We start from the raw sequence: 19,375 nt of genomic DNA, 5'->3' as shown, positions 1-19,375 counted from the left end.
GAAAGTCTTCAGGCTGAAGCAGTGACCTTGTTGACCGTTTTGTGTGACTATGTTTTCACACCCTTGTCTTACACAGACACAGTGGTCCCCAGTACTGTGGACAGCATCGGGGCTGCAGGACATTCCTCACGCAGGTTCGATTACATCCGTCCAGTTTCACCTCCCTGCTGCCAAGCTGAACCACGTAACTGCAACACACAGCAAAGACCTCTTCACAGTACAGCGACACGACAACTTCACTGGATCTGTCACACTCTGTGGTCAAAAGGTCCCCAAAAGTACCACAAGGTTCCAATCTGGAGCCACAGAGTGGAACTGGTAACAAACAGAGAAATGTGGTACCTGCAGTTGGAGGTTCCATCACTGGAGAAACCGTGAGGACAGCTGACTGGAGCAGCACAAGACGTGCACAACGTCTGATACTCCAACATCTGCAGCTCATCACAACGACCAGAAGGGGGCGCCTGAAGAGGACAGGAAATCACTCAATGGGATAAAAACCCACAACCTGCTCTCGAGTCATTTCTCTCAGGACGCAAACACACACAATTTGCTGCTTTGAGTCATTTCTGTCAGGACAAAAAAACACAACCTTATGCATTGAGTCATTTGTGACAGGACACAAACACACAACCTTCTGCATTGAGTCATTTCTGTCAGGACACAAACTCACAACCTGCTGCTCAGAGTAATTTCTGTCAGGAAATAAACACACAATCAGCTGTTTCAAGTCATTTTTGTGAGGACACAAAAACAGAACCTGCTGCGTCGAGTTATATGTGACAGGACGCAAACACACAACCTGCTTTGAAGAGTCATTTCTGTCAGGATGCTAACACCCATCGTGCTGTTTCAAGTCATTTCTGTCTAGTGCAGCAGATAACAGAATATTTACAGAGGAATCCTTCAAATCTGGAAAGAAGCACCAAAATTGGCACAAATACTCCTTAGACATTACTCTTTTGAAAAAACTGAGTAGAATTACACATGGGTCAAAATTTTAAAATGTTTCAATCATATTGAAAGCTATACCACATTATTTGTCTTATCACAACCATACCAAAAAGGTATAGTTTGGACTATCTATGACTGAATGTTACGGAGTTATGGGGTAAAAACAGCAAGAATGGTAACAAAGGTCAATTTCAGTTTGTACAGGGGTCAGATGTTAAAGTTGCTCTAAATATTGCAAAATGTGATGCAAATTATTGGTTGAGTTAATAGGGTTTTAAAAAGGAATAGTTTGCACTATGTGTCATGCTTAGTTATCATGTTACATGGTAACATATGTCACATGTCATAGAATCCAATGGACGTTGACATTGCTCTACCTTTACCTTGCAGACCAAACATTCAACACAGTCAAAACTATTTCATTCATTAATCCTATTAGTTCAGTTTAAATTTTGACCCCTGTGTAATTCTTCAATTGACCCATACCTGGCCGCCTACTGAAAATTCAAGTGGCTACTCCGTTTTTTCAAAAGAGTAATGTCTAAGAAGTATTCGTGCCAACTTTGGTGCTTCTTTCCAGAAATGAACAATTGTTACAGTTATCTGCTCCACTAGTCAGGATGCAAACACACAACCTGCTGCATCGAGTCATTTCTGTCAGGATGCAAACACACAACCTGCTGCTTTGAGTAATTTCTGTCAGGACACAAACACACAACCTGCTGTTGAGTTATTTTTGTCAGGATGAAAACACACAACCTATTGCTTTGAGTCATTTGTGGAAGGACACAGGCACACAACCTGCTGTGATGCGTTATTTATGTCAGGACACAAACACACAACCTGCTCCTTCAAGTTATTTCTCTCAGGACACAAACACACACAACTTGGTGGTTTGAGTCATTTCTGTCAGGCCAAAAACACACAACCTTATGCATTGAGTCATTTGTGACAGCACACAAACACACAACCTTCGGCATTGAGTCATTTGTGAGAGGACACAAACACACAACCTTCTGCATTGGGTCATTTCTGTCAGGACACAAACACACAACCTGCTGTTTTGAGTCATTTTTGTCAGAACGCAAACACCCACCACGCTGTTTCAAGTCATTTCTGTCAGGACACAAACACACAACTTGCTGCTTTGTGTTATTTCTGTCAAGACACAAAAACACAACTTGCTGCATTGAGTCATTTGTGACAGGACACAAAGACACAACCTTCTGCATTGAATAATTTCTGTCAGGACACAAGCTCAACCTGCTGCTCAGAGTAATTTCTCTCTGGACATAAACACACAATCAACTGCTTCAAGTCATTTCTGTCAGGACACAAACACACAACTTGCTGCTTTAAATCATTTGTGACAGGACGCAAACACATAACCTGCTGCTTTGAATCATTTGTGACAGGACACAAACACACAACCCTCTGAATTGAGTCACTTCTGTCTGGATGCAAACACACAACCTGCTGCTTCGAGTCATTTGTGACAGGACACAACCTTCTGCATTGAGTCATTTCTGTCAGGACACAAACACACAACCTGCTGTTTCGAGTCATCTGTGACAGGACGCAAACACACAGCCTGCTGTGATGAGTCATTTCTGTCAGGAAAAAAGCTCAACCTGCTGCTCAGAGTAATTTCTGTCTGGACATAAACACACAATCAACTGCTTAAAGTCATTTCTGTCAGGTCACAAACACACAACCTCCTGCTTTGCGTCATTTGTGACATGACACAAACACACAACCTGCTGTGATAAGTCATTACTGTCAGGATGCAAACACACAACCTGCTGCTTCAAGTCATTTCTGTCAGGACACAAAAACACAACCTGCTGCATCTAGTCATTTCTGTTGGGATGCAAACTTGCAACGCGCAGTGTCAAGTCATTTGTGACAGGACACAAAAACACAAGCTGCTGCTTCAAGTAATTTCTGTCAGGTCACAAACACAAAACCTTCTATACATTGAGTCATTTCTGTCAGGACACAAACAACCTGCTGCTCAGAGTAATTTCTGTTAGGACATAAACACACAACCTGCTGCAATGAGTCATTTCTGTCAGGACGCAAACAGCCATTGTGCTCTTTCAAGTAATTTCTGTCAAGACGCAAACACACAACCTGCTGCTTGAAATCATTTGTGACAGGATGTAAACACACGACCTGCTGCTTGAAATCATTTGTGACAGGATATAAACACACAACCTGCTGCTTTGAGTAATTTCTGTCAGGACGCAAACACACAACCTGCCGCTTTGTGTTATATCATTCAGGACACAAAAACACAACCTGCTACATCGAGTCATTTCTGTCAGGATGCAAGCACACAACCTGCTGCTGTGAGTCATTTGTGACACAACGCAAACACACAACCTGCTGCTTGAAATCATTTGTGACAGGATGCAAACACACAACCTGCTGGTTTGAGTCATTTGTGACAGGACGCAAACACACAAACTGCTGCTTTGAGTAATTTCTGTCAGGACACAAACACAACCTGCTGTCAAGTTATTTTTGTCAGGATGCAAACACACAACCTGCTGCTTCAAGTCATTTCTCTCAGGACGCACACACACAACTTGGTGCTTTGAGTCATTTCAGTCAGGACAAAAACACACAACCTTATGCACTGAGTCATTTGCGACAGCAAACAAACACACAACCTTTGACATTGGCTCATTTGTGACAGGACACAAACACACAACCTTCTGCAGTGAGTCACTTCTCTCTGGACGCAAACTCAACCTGCTGCTCAGTGTAATTTCTGTCAGGACATAAACACACAACCTCCTGCTTCGAGTCAGTTTTGACAGGACACAAACACACAACCTTCTGCATTGAGTCACTTCTGTCCGGACGCGCAAACACACAACTTGCTGCTTTGAGTCATTTCTGTCAAGACGCAACCACACAACCTGTTGTGATGAGTCATTTGTGACAGGACGCAAACACATAATCTGTTGTGATGAGTCATTACTTCAGTTGCTTCACATTTAATGATTCTGACCTCATTAGGAGGAAAAATGTGTTTTGGGTTCATCAACATAAAACCCAACAAACTGAGTGTTTTGTGTTTTGTGCCGCTCCGAGTCCACCTGATCCTGTGCAACCGCATCGGTCCTGATTAGCATTCCACAGTGAAACTGTTTGGGAAGACCAGGAGCAGTGAACAGGTTTTTCCATCTAGGCCTGGATTTGGAGTTGGAGAATCATCACAGACTATGTCCACGAGTTCTCGAGAATTTTGGAAACCAGGGATTTTCCACCTGCCAGTAAACAAAAAAATTCTGTCCACACAAAAACAGTTTCCAAGAACCTTCACCGTGGAGGACGTTTTGTGAAATCACCGTGTGTCTGGACTTTGGATCTGGACTCCATTTGGAAAAACAAGATTAGATTAGATTAGAAAACTTTATTAATTCCTGAGGGGAACTTCAAACTGATGACTGTCTGGATGTTTTTATAACTAGTTTTTATTTTGGAATATTGAATCTTTAACTGGAACAGAAAATGAATGAATAAATGAATCGTCTTCGTGCCGTCATCTTGCCCATCACACTTTTCAGATTTTGTTAAATCTCAGTCGTTCTTTCAATCCGGGTTACAGGTTAAATAAGGGCGTGAAACCCGCTGTGGCGACTCCAACAAACCAGGGCAGCGGATCCAGCTGTGGGTCCGACCGGTGAAGAGGATCTGTGTCAAGACCCGAGAACGCTGTCAAAGGTTAAGGATCCCTGTGATGAGATCAAAGGTCACGGAGGTTAGCTGTGGTTTTAAGGTGCTGATGTTGTTACCTGTTCTTGCAGTGACATCTGCATGCCGAGCAACAGCAGCAGCAGCACGACCAGGTCCAGGGTGGCGTCCATGTCCTCCCAAGTCCAGGACAAAGAGACGAGCTGCAGGCAAAGTTCAGGAGAAAGCGTTTCAGAGACAGTCTGCCGGGTTATCTACAGGAAGAAACACCGATAAGCACATCCTGTGCCAGGGAAAACAAAAAAACAAAACAGATCCAAGCAGATCAACGAGCAGAGAAGTGAAGACAGAAGTGGATGTGGATTATAATCCCCGTCAGACACAAAGTGACCCGCACATTACAAGTAACGTGTTAAATGTGGTGAGAGGCGGGGTCAGGCTGCTGATGTCATCATGTTTCCGCAGATGGAGGAAAAAAACACCAAGTGGCAGACAAAACACAGTACACACAAATACTGCACAAAGTACTGCACCAGCACATACCAACCCCAGCCAGAGGAGGCGCTGTGACTACAGCAAACAAATGCAGGTTTCTGCAGAAAGTGACTATTAGTAAAAGTAACTGTGACAACATGCGCCTGCAGGGGGCACTGAAGCACAAACTACACTTAACTCCTACAACTAACTAACCTAATCCTTGGCCAGGTGAAACATGGGTGTGACCATGGCTAGGTTAAATTGTGGGCGTGCCCTTGGCCAGGTTAAATTGTGGGCGCATCCTTGGCCAGGTGAAACGTGGGTGTGTCCATGGCTAGGTTAAATTGTGGGCGTGCCCTTGGCCAGGTTAAATTGTGGGCGCATCCTTGGCCAGGTGAAACGTGGGTGTGTCCATGGCTAGGTTAAATTGTGGGCGTGCCCTTGGCCAGGTTAAATTGTGGGCGCATCCTTGGCCAGGTGAAACGTGGGTGTGTCCATGGCTAGGTTAAATTGTGGGCGTGCCCTTGGCCAGGTTAAATTGTGGGCGCATCCTTGGCCAGGTGAAACGTGGGTGTGTCCATGGCTAGGTTAAATTGTGGGCGTGCCCTTGGCCAGGTTAAATTGTGGGCGCATCCTTGGCCAGGTGAAACGTGGGTGTGTCCATGGCTAGGTTAAATTGTGGGCGTGCCCTTGGCCAGGTTAAATTGTGGGCGCATCCTTGGCCAGGTGAAACATGGGTGTGTCCATGGCTAGGTTAAATTGTGGGCGTGCCCTTGGCCAGGTTAAATTGTGGGCATGTCCTTGGAAAGATACATAAATTTGTTGATTAAAAAAGGTTCAGACATTTCAAACTTGTGTTGATGCAACAAAACAAAGAATATAAACAAACAAAAAATTATAATTTATTCACAGTTTTTGTGGCTGCACCTCAAATTTCAATGATTTTCAACATTTATTTTCCAGCCTTCTAAAAACTTATATTACAAACTGCTCCAGACTGATCAAAGTGTGTCATACTCATCCATCCACATCTGCAGCAAAGTAAACTTAGACTGTTTATTGATAAGTATGATTGGCAGGTTTCATCAAACTCAATTAGTATTGAGTAATTAAGGTAAATATCGGTGTAATAAATAATGCTGGCAGCACTGTGCAGAACTCTGAGGAACGCTGGGAAACATCCGTCTTTAAAATATACTTCCTGTTCACCATGTGTTTAACCAGTTATAATGCCTACAACAGAAACATTAGCCTCATTAATATGCAAATTTACGCACAGAACTCCTCCCAAATCAAATCAGCTCGTCCACAGTCCAGAGGGTTCATATGGTGGAAACATGAGGCGTCTGTTAGCTATCATTATTGATTTCTGATCAGAAGAATACACACGTGCGCACACACTGACACACACACTGACACACACACACACACACACACACACACACACACACACACACACACACACACACACACACACACACACACACACACACACAAGAGAGAGACATAACTATCCTGTTAACTAACCATGACGTTGGTTAGTTAACAGGACACAGAACCTTCTGGATGAAGGTTGGCAGGTTTGTTCTGTTTGCCTGAAGAGCGGGAATGTCAGAATTCCTCACTCTTTCCGACCGGATTTCCCTTCCTGCTCGCCCATGCCAGCTGCTGTGATAGGACGGATTTCCTCGTCAGTTGACTCCGCCCCTCGTGGATTTCTTAGAAATGTGAGTGCTGACCTTCTTTCCTGTTTCACTCCATCAACAAAGGAAGGCGCAGCGAGAAGAGCCTGACCCAGGAGTGAAAGGTCAAGCAAGAAGAGGTCAGACCGTCACAGCTGCAGTGCCTTGCTCACTGGCTGTGCAGAAGGAACTCTCATCCTCCCACAGGGCGCACAGGGGTGCCATCTTAATGTGGCCCCTCCCCCAGAACCATCCTGACAACAACAAAGACAGAATTCAGACTCCGCATCTCCGACTACGTCCCATGTTTGACAAGTCCAGTCCGGCTGATGTCCACAGAGACGGACAACACGGGACCAAGTCTGAGTCCACACCTGGTGTTAGGAAGACCCTTCAAATAGAAGACAAACGAGAACGTCGGGAATCCTCAGTGACATCACGGGGAAAACCCCAACGACAGTAACAAATATGGCTGCTGTTGAGAAATGCAGCGTGGCACACTAATGCTGAGGCTAAACGGAATGTTGCCATTTTTATTTGGTGATAAGGATAGAATTCTTGGAGGGAATCCCTGTTTGTCTTCATTCACCCTGTTTCCCCTGAAAATCAACAGCAGTTTAGTAATTATAGTAAACTTTGGTCCGCAGACACGCGAACAGTTTTCTTTATCTTTTCCTGCCATCTGTCGCAGCGTTTGGAAGATAAAAAACAACCAGAATCTGAAGTTCACGGGGACGGCTTTTCTGTCATCCTCCATGTTTTTAAAAGGGAACAAAACTACCAAGAACCCCAAGGACACGCCCACATATCATGGTGCTTATGTGTCAACACACCCCGCATTTCACCGTGGTCATGTGTCACCATGCCCACGTGTCACCATGCTTATGTGTCAACATGCCCACGTGTCACCATGCTTATGTGTCAACATGCCCACGTGTCAACACACCCACGTCACCGCGCTCATGTGTCACCGCGCTCATGTGTCACCGCCCCAACGTGTCACCATGCTCACGTGTCGACACGCCCACGTGTCACCGCGCTCACGTGTCGACACGCCCACGTGTCACCGCGCTCACGTGTCACCACCCCCACGTGTCACCGCACTCGTGTCACCACCCCCACGTGTCACCGCACTCATGTGTCACCACCCCCACGTGTCACCGCGCTCAAGTGTCAACGTGCTCATGTGTCAACACTCCCGTATTTCACTGCGCTCGCGTGTCACCGCGCTCACGTGTCAACACGCCCACGTGTCACCCCGCTCACGTGTCAACACGCCCACGTGTCACCGTGCCCAACTGTCACTGCTCTCACGTGCCACCGTGCCCCCATGTCACCGTGCTCATGTGCCAACACACCCGCATTTCACCACACTCACGTGTCAACATGCCCGCATTTCACTGCGCTCACGTGTCAACACGCCCGCATTTCACTGCGCTCACGTGTCAACACGCCCGCATTTCACCGCGCTCACGTGTCAACACGCCCGCATTTCACCGCGCTCACGTGTCAACACGCCCGCATTTCACCGCGCTCACGTGTCAACACGCCCGCATTTCACTGCGCTCACGTGTCAACACACCCGCATTTCACCGCGCTCACGTGTCAACACGCCCACGTGTAACCGCGCTCATGTGTCAACACGGCCACATGTAACCGCGCTCATGTGTCTGTCGCTGCGTTTGGAAGATAAAAAACAACCAGAATCTGAACTTCACGGGACGGCTTTTCTGTCATCCTCCGTGTTTTTAAAAGGGAACAAAACTACCAAGAACCCCAAGGACACGCCCACATGTCATGGTGCCCGCGTGTCAACACACCCCGCGTTTCACCGTGGTCATGTGTCACCATGCCCACGTGTCACCGTGCTCATGTGTCAACATGCCCACGTGTCACCGTGCTCATGTGTCACTGGCCCCATGTGTCACCGCGCTCACGCGTCAACACGCCCACGTGTCACCGCGCTCACGCGTCAACACGCCCACGTGTCACCGCGCTCACGTGTCAACACGCCCACGTGTCACCGCGCTCACGTGTCACCGCCCCAACGTGTCACCGCGCACACGTGTCACCGCCCCAACGTGTCACCGCGCTCACGTGTCACCGCCCCAACGTGTCACCGCGCTCACGTGTCACCGCCCCAACGTGTCACCGCGCTCACGTGTCAACACTCCCACGTGTCACCGCGCTCACGTGTCGACACTCCCACGTGTCACCGCGCTCACGTGTCGACACTCCCACGTGTCGACACTCCCACGTGTCACCGCGCTCACGTGTCGACACTCCCACGTGTCGACACTCCCACGTGTCACCGCGCTCACGTGTCGACACTCCCACGTGTCACCGCGCTCACGTGTCGACACTCCCACGTGTCACCGCGCTCATGTGTCACCACCCCCACGTGTCACCGCGCTCACGTGTCGACACTCCCACGTGTCACCGCGCTCATGTGTCACCACCCCCACGTGTCACCGCGCTCACGTGTCACCACTCCCACGTGTCACCGCGCTCACGTGTCAACACGCCCACGTGTCACCACCCCCACGTGTCACCGCGCTCACGTGTCACCACCCCCACGTGTCACCGCGCTCACGTGTCAACACGCCCACGTGTCACCGCGCTCACATGTCAATACGCCCACGTGTCACCGCGCTCACGTGTCAACACGCCCACGTGTCACCGTGCCCAACTGTCACTGCTCTCACGTGCCACCGTGCCCCCATGTCACCGTGCTCATGTGCCAACACACCCACATTTCACCACACTCACGTGTCAACATGCCCACGTGTCACAGTGCTCATGTGTCAACACGCCCACGTGTCACAGTGCTCACGTGTCAACACGCCCACGTGTCACAGTGCTCACGTGTCAACACGCCCACGTGTCACAGTGCTCACGTGGCAACACGCCCACGTGTCACAGTGCTCACGTGGCAACACGCCCACGTGTCACAGTGCTCACGTGGCAACACGCCCACGTGTCACAGTGCTCACGTGGCAACACGCCCACGTGTCACAGTGCTCACGTGGCAACACGCCCACGTGTCACAGTGCTCACGTGGCAACACGCCCACATGTCACAGTGCTCACGTGTCAACACGCCCACGTGTCACTGCTCTCACGTGTCACCACGCCCCCGTGTCACCGCACTCAAGTGTCAACACGCCCTCGTGTCACCGCGCTCAAGTGTCAACACGCCCTCGTGTCACCACGCTCATGTGTCAACACACCCACGTGTCACAGTGCTCATGTGTCAACACACCCACGTGTCAGTGCTCACGTGTCAACTCGCCCACGTGTCACCGCTTTCACGTGTCACTGCACTCAAGTGTCAACACGTCCGCGTGTCACCGTGCTCATGTGTCAACACGCCCGCGTGTCACCGCGCTGATGTGTCAACATGCCCACGTGTCATGGCGCTCAAGTGTCAACACGCCCGCATGTCACCGGGCTCAAGTGTCAACGTGCCTGCATGTCACCGCGCTCAAATGTCAACATGCTCGTGTGTCACCACCCTGAGACCTGAATAATATGTTGCGGCATTGGTGGAGTTTTGCAGGCATTTTGATGTATTATGGAAGTCCTTTGGCATTGTCTATGTCGCCGTGACAACACAAACCCAATGTGAGAAATTTAAGAAGGTCCAACTTTAAATTCTGGTAACGAGTAAATATCATGAGATCATTTTTGTTCTTTCATTGTCACTCTTGTCCGTACATCAGCATCATGACAGCAACATCTCTTCTAGTCAAGCAGATCCAGATCAAATTTTTAACCCAGATCAGGCAGACTGGTTGACATTTGCGATGGGATGAACCCACTTCTTTTAGGATTAGCTACATCACCACCAATACAAGCTAAATAATACCTGATCCTCTGGACCAGATCTGGCTGATCTTGGAGAAAACCTGAGCAAGAGTAGTCGCCTGAAATCCGATCAAAGACACCACTGGGATGGGACACTAGTCCATCACAAGTAATGTCCCAAACCAAGGGTGGTACCCATTTTGAGCTGGGAGGACTGAGACCAGAACCCAGAGGTAGCCTGGAGCACAGACTTGGAACCAATGCCAGGTCTACATCCTGGTCACCTGACTTCAATCCCACAAAACCACTGACTCTGTCAGCGGCAAAGAGCCAGATCAGGGATTAAGATCCAGGGTACAGGTCTCACACCTTTATCCAGCAGGTCTGATGATCAAACCTGTGACCTTCTGGGCACAGCACCGACTCCTCAGACCTTAATACTGTCGACAAAAACCACATCCACCCAACCTCAGTAATCTGCTCAAAACAAACACGATCCACTGAACAAAAATTAAAAACTCACCTTCTCACCTTTTCACGGCAGGAAGAGAAAACGAGGAGATAAAAACAAACAATCTCCAGACGGCTGACAAGGAACACGACCAAGAACTGAGCAGACAGAAGGAAGTGAGAAAAACACAGTGTCTGCAGGAAGAGGAGGGCCAGCCTTGAACAAACAAACAAAGAAAATAACGTCTGCAGGAAGACGAGGGCCAGCATTCAACAAACAAACAAACAAACAAACAAAATTACCATCTGCAGGAAGACGAGGGCCAGGTTTCAACAAACAAACAAACAAACAAACAAAATCTGCGTCTGCAGGAAGACGAGGGCCAGGCTTCAACAAACAAACAAACAAACAAAATCAGCATCTGCAGGAAGACGAGGGCCAGGCTTCAACAAAAACAAAATCAGTGTCTGCAGGAAGACGAGGGCCAGGCTTCAACAAAAACAAAATCAGTGTCTGCAGGAAGACGAGGGCCAGGCTTCAACAAACAAACAAACAAACAAAATCAGCATCTGCAGGAAGACGAGGGCCAGGCTTCAACAAACAAACAAACAAACAAAATCAGCATCTGCAGGAAGACGAGGGCCAGGCTTCAACAAAAACAAAATCAGTGTCTGCAGGAAGACGAGGGCCAGGCTTCAACAAACAAACAAACAAACAAAATCAGCATCTGCAGAAAGACGAGGGCCAGGCTTCAACAAACAAACAAACAAACAAAATCAGCATCTGCAGGAAGACGAGGGCCAGGCTTCAACAAAAACAAAATCAGTGTCTGCAGGAAGACGAGGGCCAGGCTTCAACAAACAAACAAAGAAAATAACGTCCGCAGGAAGACGAGGGCCAGCATTCAACAAACGAACAAACAAACAAAATCACCATCTGCAGGAAGACGAGGGCCAGGTTTCAACAAACAAACAAACAAACAAACAAACAAAATCAGCATCTGCAGGAAGACGAGGGCCAGGCTTCAACAAACAAACAAACAAACAAACAAAATCAGCATCTGCAGAAAGACGAGGGCCAGGCTTCAACAAACAAACAAACAAACAAAATCAGCATCTGCAGGAAGACGAGGGCCAGGCTTCAACAAAAACAAAATCAGTGTCTGCAGGAAGATGAGGGCCAGGCTTCAACAAACAAACAAACAAACAAACAAACAAAATCAATGTCTGGAGGAAGACAAGGGCCAGGCTTCAACAAACAAACAAGCAAAGAAACAAAATGAGTGTCTGTAGGAAGACGAGGGCCAGGCTTCAACAAACAAACAAGCAAACAAACAAAATCAGTGTCTGCAGGAAAACAAAGGCCAGGCTTCAACAAACAAACAAACAAAATCAGTGTATGCAGGAAGACGAGGGCCAGGGTTCAACAAACATACAAGTAAACAAACGAAATCAGTGTCTGTAGGAAGACGAGGGCCAGGCATCAACAAACAAACTAACACACAAACTAGCAAACAAACAAAATTAGCATCTGCAACAATACGAGGGCCAGCCATCGACAAACAAACAAACAAACTAGCAAACAGATAAAATCAGCATCTGCAGGAAGATGAGGGCCAGGATTCAACAAACAGACAAACAAACTAGCAAACAAACAAAATCAGTGTCTGCAGGAAGACGAGGGCCAGGCTTCAACAAACAAACAAGCAAACAAAATCAGCGTCTGCAGGAAAACAAAGGCCAGGCTTCAACAAACATACAAGTAAACAAACGAAATCAGTGTCTGTAGGAAGACGAGGGCCAGGCTTCAACAAATAAACAAACAAAATCAGTGTTTGGAGGAAGACAAAGGCCATGCTTCAACAAACAAACAAGCAAACAAACGAAATCAGTGTCTGTAGGAAGACGAGGGCCAGGAATCAACAAACAAACAAACAAAATCAGTGTCTGCAGGAAGACGAGGGCCAGTTTCAACAAACAAACAAACAAAATCAGCGTCTGCAAGAAGACGAGGGCCAGGCATCAACAAACAAACAAACAAACAAAATCAGCATCTGCAGGAAGACGAGGGCCAGGCTTCAACAAATAATCAAACAAACAAACAAAATCAGTGTCTGTAGGAAGACGAGGGCCAGGCTTCAACAAACAAACAAACAAACAAACAAAATCAGCGTCTGCAGGAAGACGAGGGCCAGGCTTCAACAAACAAACAAACAAAATCGGTGTCTGGAGGAAGATAAGGGCCAGGCTTCAACAAACAAACAAACAAACAAACGAAATGAGTGTCTGTAGGAAGACGAGGGCCAGGCTTCAACAAACAAACAAACAAAATCAGCGTCTGCAGGAAGACGAGGGCCAGGCTTCAACAAACAAACAAACAAACAAACAAACAAAATCAGCGTCTGCAAGAAGACGAGGGCCAGGCTTCAACAAACAAACAAATAAACAAAATCAACGTCTGCAAGAAGACGAGGGCCAGGCTTCAACAAACAAACAAATAAACAAAATCAAAGTCTGCAAGAAGACGAGGGCCAGGCATCAACAAACAAACAAACAAACGAAACCAGCATCTGCAGGAAGACGAGGGCCAGGCTTCAACAAATAATCAAACAAACAAACAAAATCAGTGTCTGTAGGAAGACGAGGGCCAGGCTTCAACAAACAAACAAACAAACAAACAAAATCAGCATCTGCAGGAAGACGAGGGCCAGGCTTCAACAAACAAACAAAATCAGTGTCTGCAGGAAGACGAGGGCCAGGCTTCAACAAACAAACAAACAAACAAACGAAATGAGTGTCTGTAGGAAGACGAGGGCCAGGCCTCAACAAACAAACAAGCAAACAAACTAAATCAGTGTCTGTAGGAAGACGAGGGCCAGGGATCAACAAACAAACAAACAAACAAACAAAATCAGCGTCTGCAGGAAGACGAGGGCCAGGCTTCAAAAAACAAACAAACAAACAAATAAACAAAATCAGCATCTGCAGGAAGATGAGGACCAGGATTCAACAAACAAACAAACAAGCAAACAAAATCAGTGTCTGCAGGAAGACGAGGGCCAGGCTTCAACAAACAAACTAACACACAAATTAGCAAACAAACAAAATTAGCATATGCAAGAATACGAGGGCCAGGCATCGACAAACAAACAAACAAACTAGCAAACAGATAAAATCAGCATTTGCAGGAAGATGAGGGCCAGGATTCAACAAACAGACAAACAAACTAACAAACAAACAAAATCAGTGTCTGCAGGAAGACGAGGGCCAGGCTTCAACAAACAAACAAGCAAACAAGCAAACAAAACCAGTGTCTGGAGGAAGACAAGGGCCAGGCTTCAACAAACAAGCAAGCAAGCAAACAAACTCAGTGTCTGAAGGAAGACAAGGGCCAGGCTTCAACAAATAAACAAGCAAACAAAATCAGCATCTGCAGGAAAACAAAGGCCAGACTTCAACAAACAAACAAACAAAATCAGCATCTGCAGGAAGACGAGGGCCAGGCTTCTACAAACATACAAGTAAACAAACGAAATCAGTGTCTGTAGGAAGACGAGGGCCAGGCTTCAACAAACAAACAAACAAAATCAGTGTTTGGAGGAAGACAAAGGCCATGCTTCAACAAACAAACAAGCAAAGAAACGAAATCAGTGTCTGTAGGAATACGAGGGCCAGGAATCAACAAACAAACAAACAAAATCAGTGTCTGCAGGAAGACGAGGGCCAGTTTCAACAAACAAACAAACAAAATCAGCGTCTGCAAGAAGACGAGGGCCAGGCATCAACAAACAAACAAACAAAATCAGTGTCTGTAGGAAGACGAGGGCCAGGCTTCAACAAACAAACAAACAAACAAACAAACAAAATCAGCGTCTGCAGGAAGACGAGGGCCAGGCTTCAACAAACAAACAAAATCAGTGTCTGTAGGAAGACGAGGGCCAGGCTTCAACAAACAAACAAAATCAGTGTCTGTAGGAAGACGAGGGCCAGGCTTCAACAAACAAACAAACTAAATCAGTGTCTGTAGGAAGACAAGGGCCAGGCATCAACAAACAAACAAACAAAATCAGCACCTGCAGGAAGACGAGGGCCAGGCTTCAACAAACAAACAAACAAACAAAATCAGCGTCTGCAAGAAGACTAGGCCCAGGCTTCAACAAACAAACAAACAAACAAACAAACAAAATCAGTGTCTGCAGGAAAACAAAGGCCAGGCTTCAACAAACAAACAAACAAAATCAGTGTCTGCAGGAAGACGAGGGCCAGGCTTCAACAAACAAACAAGCAAACAAACAAAATCAGTGTCTGCAGGAAGACGAGGGCCAGGCTTCAACAAACAAACAAACAAAATCAGTGTCTGCAGGAAGACGAGGGCCAGGCTTCAACAAACAAACAAGCAAACAAACAAAATCAGTGTCTGTAGGAAGACGAGGGCCAGGCTTCAACAAACAAACAAACAAAATCAGTGTCTGGAGGAAGACAAGGGCCAGGCTTCAACAAACAAACAAGCAAACAAACGAAATCAGTGTCTGTAGGAAGACGCGGGCCAGACTTCAACAAACAAAAACAAAATCAGTGTCTGCAGGAAGACGAGGGCCAGGCTTCAACAAACAAACAAACAAACAAAATCAGTGTTTGGAGGAAGACAAGGGCCAGGCTTCAACAAACAAACAAGCAAACAAACGAAATCAGTGTCTGTAGGAAGACGAGGGCCAGGCTTCAACAAACAAACAGGCAAACAAACAAAATCAGTGTTTGCAGGAAGATGAGTGCCAGGCTTCAACAAACAAACAAACAAAATCAGTGTCTGCAGGAAGACGAGGGCCAGGCTTCAACAAACAAACAAGCAAACAAAATCAGTGTCTGTAGGAAGACGAGGGCCAGGCTTCAACAAACAAACAAACAAAATCAGTGTCTGCAGGAAGACGAGGGCCAGGCTTCAACAAACAAACAAGCAAACAAACAAAATCAGTGTCTGCAGGAAGACGAGGGCCAGGCTTCAACAAACAAACAAACAAAATCAGTGTCTGCAGGAAGACGAGGGCCAGGCTTCAACAAACAAACAAGCAAACAAACAAAATCAGTGTCTGTAGGAAGACGAGGGCCAGGCTTCAACAAACAAACAAACAAAATCAGTGTCTGGAGGAAGACAAGGGCCAGGCTTCAACAAACAAACAAGCAAACAAACAAAATCAGTGTTTGTAGGAAGACGAGGGCCAGACTTCAACAAACAAACAAAATCAGTGTTTGGAGGAAGACAAGGGCCAGGCTTCAACAAACAAACAAACAAAATCAGTGTCTGCAGGAAGACGAGGGCCAGGCTTCAACAAACAAAAACAAAATCAGTGTCTGCAGGAAGACGAGGGCCAGGCTTCTACAAACAAACAAGCAAACAAAATCAGTGTCTGCAGGAAGACGAGGGCCAGGCTTCAACAAACAAACAAACAAAATCAGTGTCTGCAGGAAGACGAGGGCCAGGCTTCAACAAACAAGCAAGCAAACAAACTAAATCAGTGTCTGGAGGAAGACAAGGGCCAGGCTTCAACAAACAAACAAAATCAGTGTCTGCAGGAAGACGAGGGCCAGGCTTCAACAAACAAACAAGCAAACAAACTAAATCAGTGTCTGTAGGAAGACGAGGGCCAGGCATCAACAAACAAACAAACAAAAATCAGTGTCTGCAGGAAGACGAGGGCCAGGATTCAGCAAACAAACAAGCAAACAAATGAAATCAGTGTCTGTAGGAAGATGAGGGCCAGGCTTCAACAAACAAACAAAATCAGTGTTTGCAGGAAGACGAGGGCCAGGCTTCAACAAACAAACAAAATTAGTGTCTGCAGGAAGACGAGGGCCAGGCTTCAACAAACAAACAAACAAAATCAGTGTCTGCAGGAAGACGAGGGCCAGGCTTCAACAAACAAACAAGCAAACAAACGAAATCAGTGTCTGTAGGAAGACGAGGGCCAGGCTTCAACAAACAAACAAGCAAACAAACGAAATCAGTGTCTGTAGGAAGACGAGGGCCAGGCTTCAACAAACAAACAAAATCAGTGTTTGCAGGAAGACGAGAGCCAGGCTTCAACAAACAAACAGGGGAACCAACAAAATCAGTGTCTGCAGGAAGACGAGGGCCAGGCTTCAACAAACAAACAAACAAAATCAGTGTCTGCAGGAAGACAAGGGCCAGGCTTCAACAAACAAACAAACAAAATCAGTGTTTGGAGGAAGACAAGGGCCAGGCTTCAACAAACAAACAAACAAAATCAGTGTCTGCAGGAAGACGAGGGCCAGGCTTCAACAAACAAACAAACAAAATCAGTGTCTGCAGGAAGACGAGGGCCAGGCTTCAACAAACAAACAAGCAAACAAAATCAGTGTCTGTAGGAAGACGAGGGCCAGGCTTCAACAAACAAACAAACAAAATCAGTGTCTGCAGGAAGACGAGGGCCAGGCTTCAACAAACAAACAAGCAAACTAACTAAATCAGTGTCTGGAGGAAGACAAGGGCCAGGCTTCAACAAACAAACAAACAAAATCAGTGTCTGCAGGAAGACAAGGGCCAGGCTTCAACAAACAAACAAACAAACAAAATCAGTGTCTGCAGGAAGACGAGGGCCAGGCTTCAACAAACAAACAAGCAAACAAAATCAGTGTCTGTAGGAAGACGAGGGCCAGGCTTCAACAAACAAACAAACAAAATCAGTGTCTGCAGGAAGACGAGGGCCAGGCTTCAACAAACAAACAAGCAAACAAACTAAATCAGTGTCTGTAGGAAGACGAGGGCCAGGCATCAACAAACAAACAAACAAAAATCAGTGTCTGCAGGAAGACGAGGGCTAGGCTTCAACAAACAAAGAAACAAAATCAGTGTCTGCAGGAAGACGAGGGCCAGGCTTCAACAAACAAACAAAGGAAATCAGTGTCTGTAGAAAGACGAGGACCAGGCTTCAACAAACAAACAAAATCAGTGTTTGCAGGAAGACGAGGGCCAGGCTTCAACAAACAAACAGGCAAACAAACAAAATCAGTGTCTGCAGGAAGACGAGGGCCAGGCTTCAACAAACAAACAAGCAAACAAACTAAATCAGTGTCTGTAGGAAGACGAGGGCCAGGCATCAACAAACAAACAAACAAAAATCAGTGTCTGCAGGAAGACGAGGGCTAGGCTTCAACAAACAAAGAAACAAAATCAGTGTCTGCAGGAAGACGAGGGCCAGGCTTCAACAAACAAACAAAGGAAATCAGTGTCTGTAGAAAGACGAGGACCAGGCTTCAACAAACAAACAAAATCAGTGTTTGCAGGAAGACGAGGGCCAGGCTTCAACAAACAAACAGGCAAACAAACAAAATCAGTGTCTGCAGGAAGACGAGTGCCAGGCTTCAACAAACAAACAAACAAACAAACTAAATCAGTGTCAGGAGGAAGACAAGGGCCAGGCTTCAACAAACAAACAAGCAAACAAACGAAATCAGTGTCTGGAGGAAGACGAGGGCAGGCTTCAACAAACAAACAAGCAAACAAACTAAATCAGTGTCTGGAGGAAGACGAGGGCCAGACTTCAACAAACAAACAAACAAAATCAGTGTCTGCAGGAAGACGAGGGCTAGGCTTCAACAAACAAACAAGCAAACAAACGAAATCAGTGTTTGGAGGAAGACAAGGGCCAGGCTTCAACAAACAAACAAGCAAACAAACGAAATCAGTGTCTGTAGGAAGACGAGGGCCAGGCTTCAACAAACAAACACAATCAATGTTTGCAGGAAGACGAGGGCCAGGCTTCAACAAACAAACAGGCAAACAAACAAAATCAGTGTGTGCAGGAAGACGAGGGTGAGGCTTCAACAAACAAACAAACAAAATCAGTGTCTGCAGGAAGACGAGGGCCAGGCTTCAACAAACAAACAAACAAATAAAATCAGCATCTGCAGGAAGACGAGGGCCAGGCTTCAACAAACTAACAAGCAAACAAACAAAATCAGTGTCTGTAGGAAGACGAGGGCCAGGCATCAACAAACAAACAAACAAAATCAGTGTCTGCAGGAAGACGAGGGCCAGGCTTCAACAAACAAACAAGCAAACAAACTAAATCAGTGTCTGTAGGAAGACGAGGGCCAGGCATCAACAAACAAACAAACAAAAATCAGTGTCTGCAGGAAGACGAGGGCAAGGCTTCAACAAACAAACAAGCAAACAAACTAAATCAGTGTCTGAGGACAGACAGGGACAGGCATCAACAAACAAACAAATCAGTGTCTGCAGGAAGACGAGGGCCAGGCATTCAAACAAACAAACAAACAAAA

At 46.5% G+C, this 19,375-nt stretch overlaps 1 protein-coding gene across 1 annotated transcript in view; it reads right to left on the bottom strand.

Moving 5' to 3' along the window:
- Positions 1-5,020, bottom strand: part of stab1 (stabilin 1) — a 285,696-nt gene extending 280,676 nt beyond the window's left edge. The window contains exons 1-3 of the mRNA XM_034164948.1: positions 4,761-5,020; positions 343-464; positions 73-188 (exon numbers count right to left, since the gene is read on the bottom strand). Coding sequence (XP_034020839.1) covers positions 73-188; positions 343-464; positions 4,761-4,832 — 310 coding nt within the window. The 5' untranslated portion in view covers positions 4,833-5,020. The remainder of the gene's footprint in view (positions 1-72; positions 189-342; positions 465-4,760) is intronic.
- Between the last annotated feature and the right edge of the window lie 14,355 nt (positions 5,021-19,375).

This window comes from Thalassophryne amazonica, chromosome 3, assembly GCF_902500255.1.
Source record: "Thalassophryne amazonica chromosome 3, fThaAma1.1, whole genome shotgun sequence".
Lineage (NCBI taxonomy): Eukaryota > Metazoa > Chordata > Actinopteri > Batrachoidiformes > Batrachoididae > Thalassophryne > Thalassophryne amazonica.
This window is presented reverse-complemented; position numbering and strand designations above follow the sequence as displayed.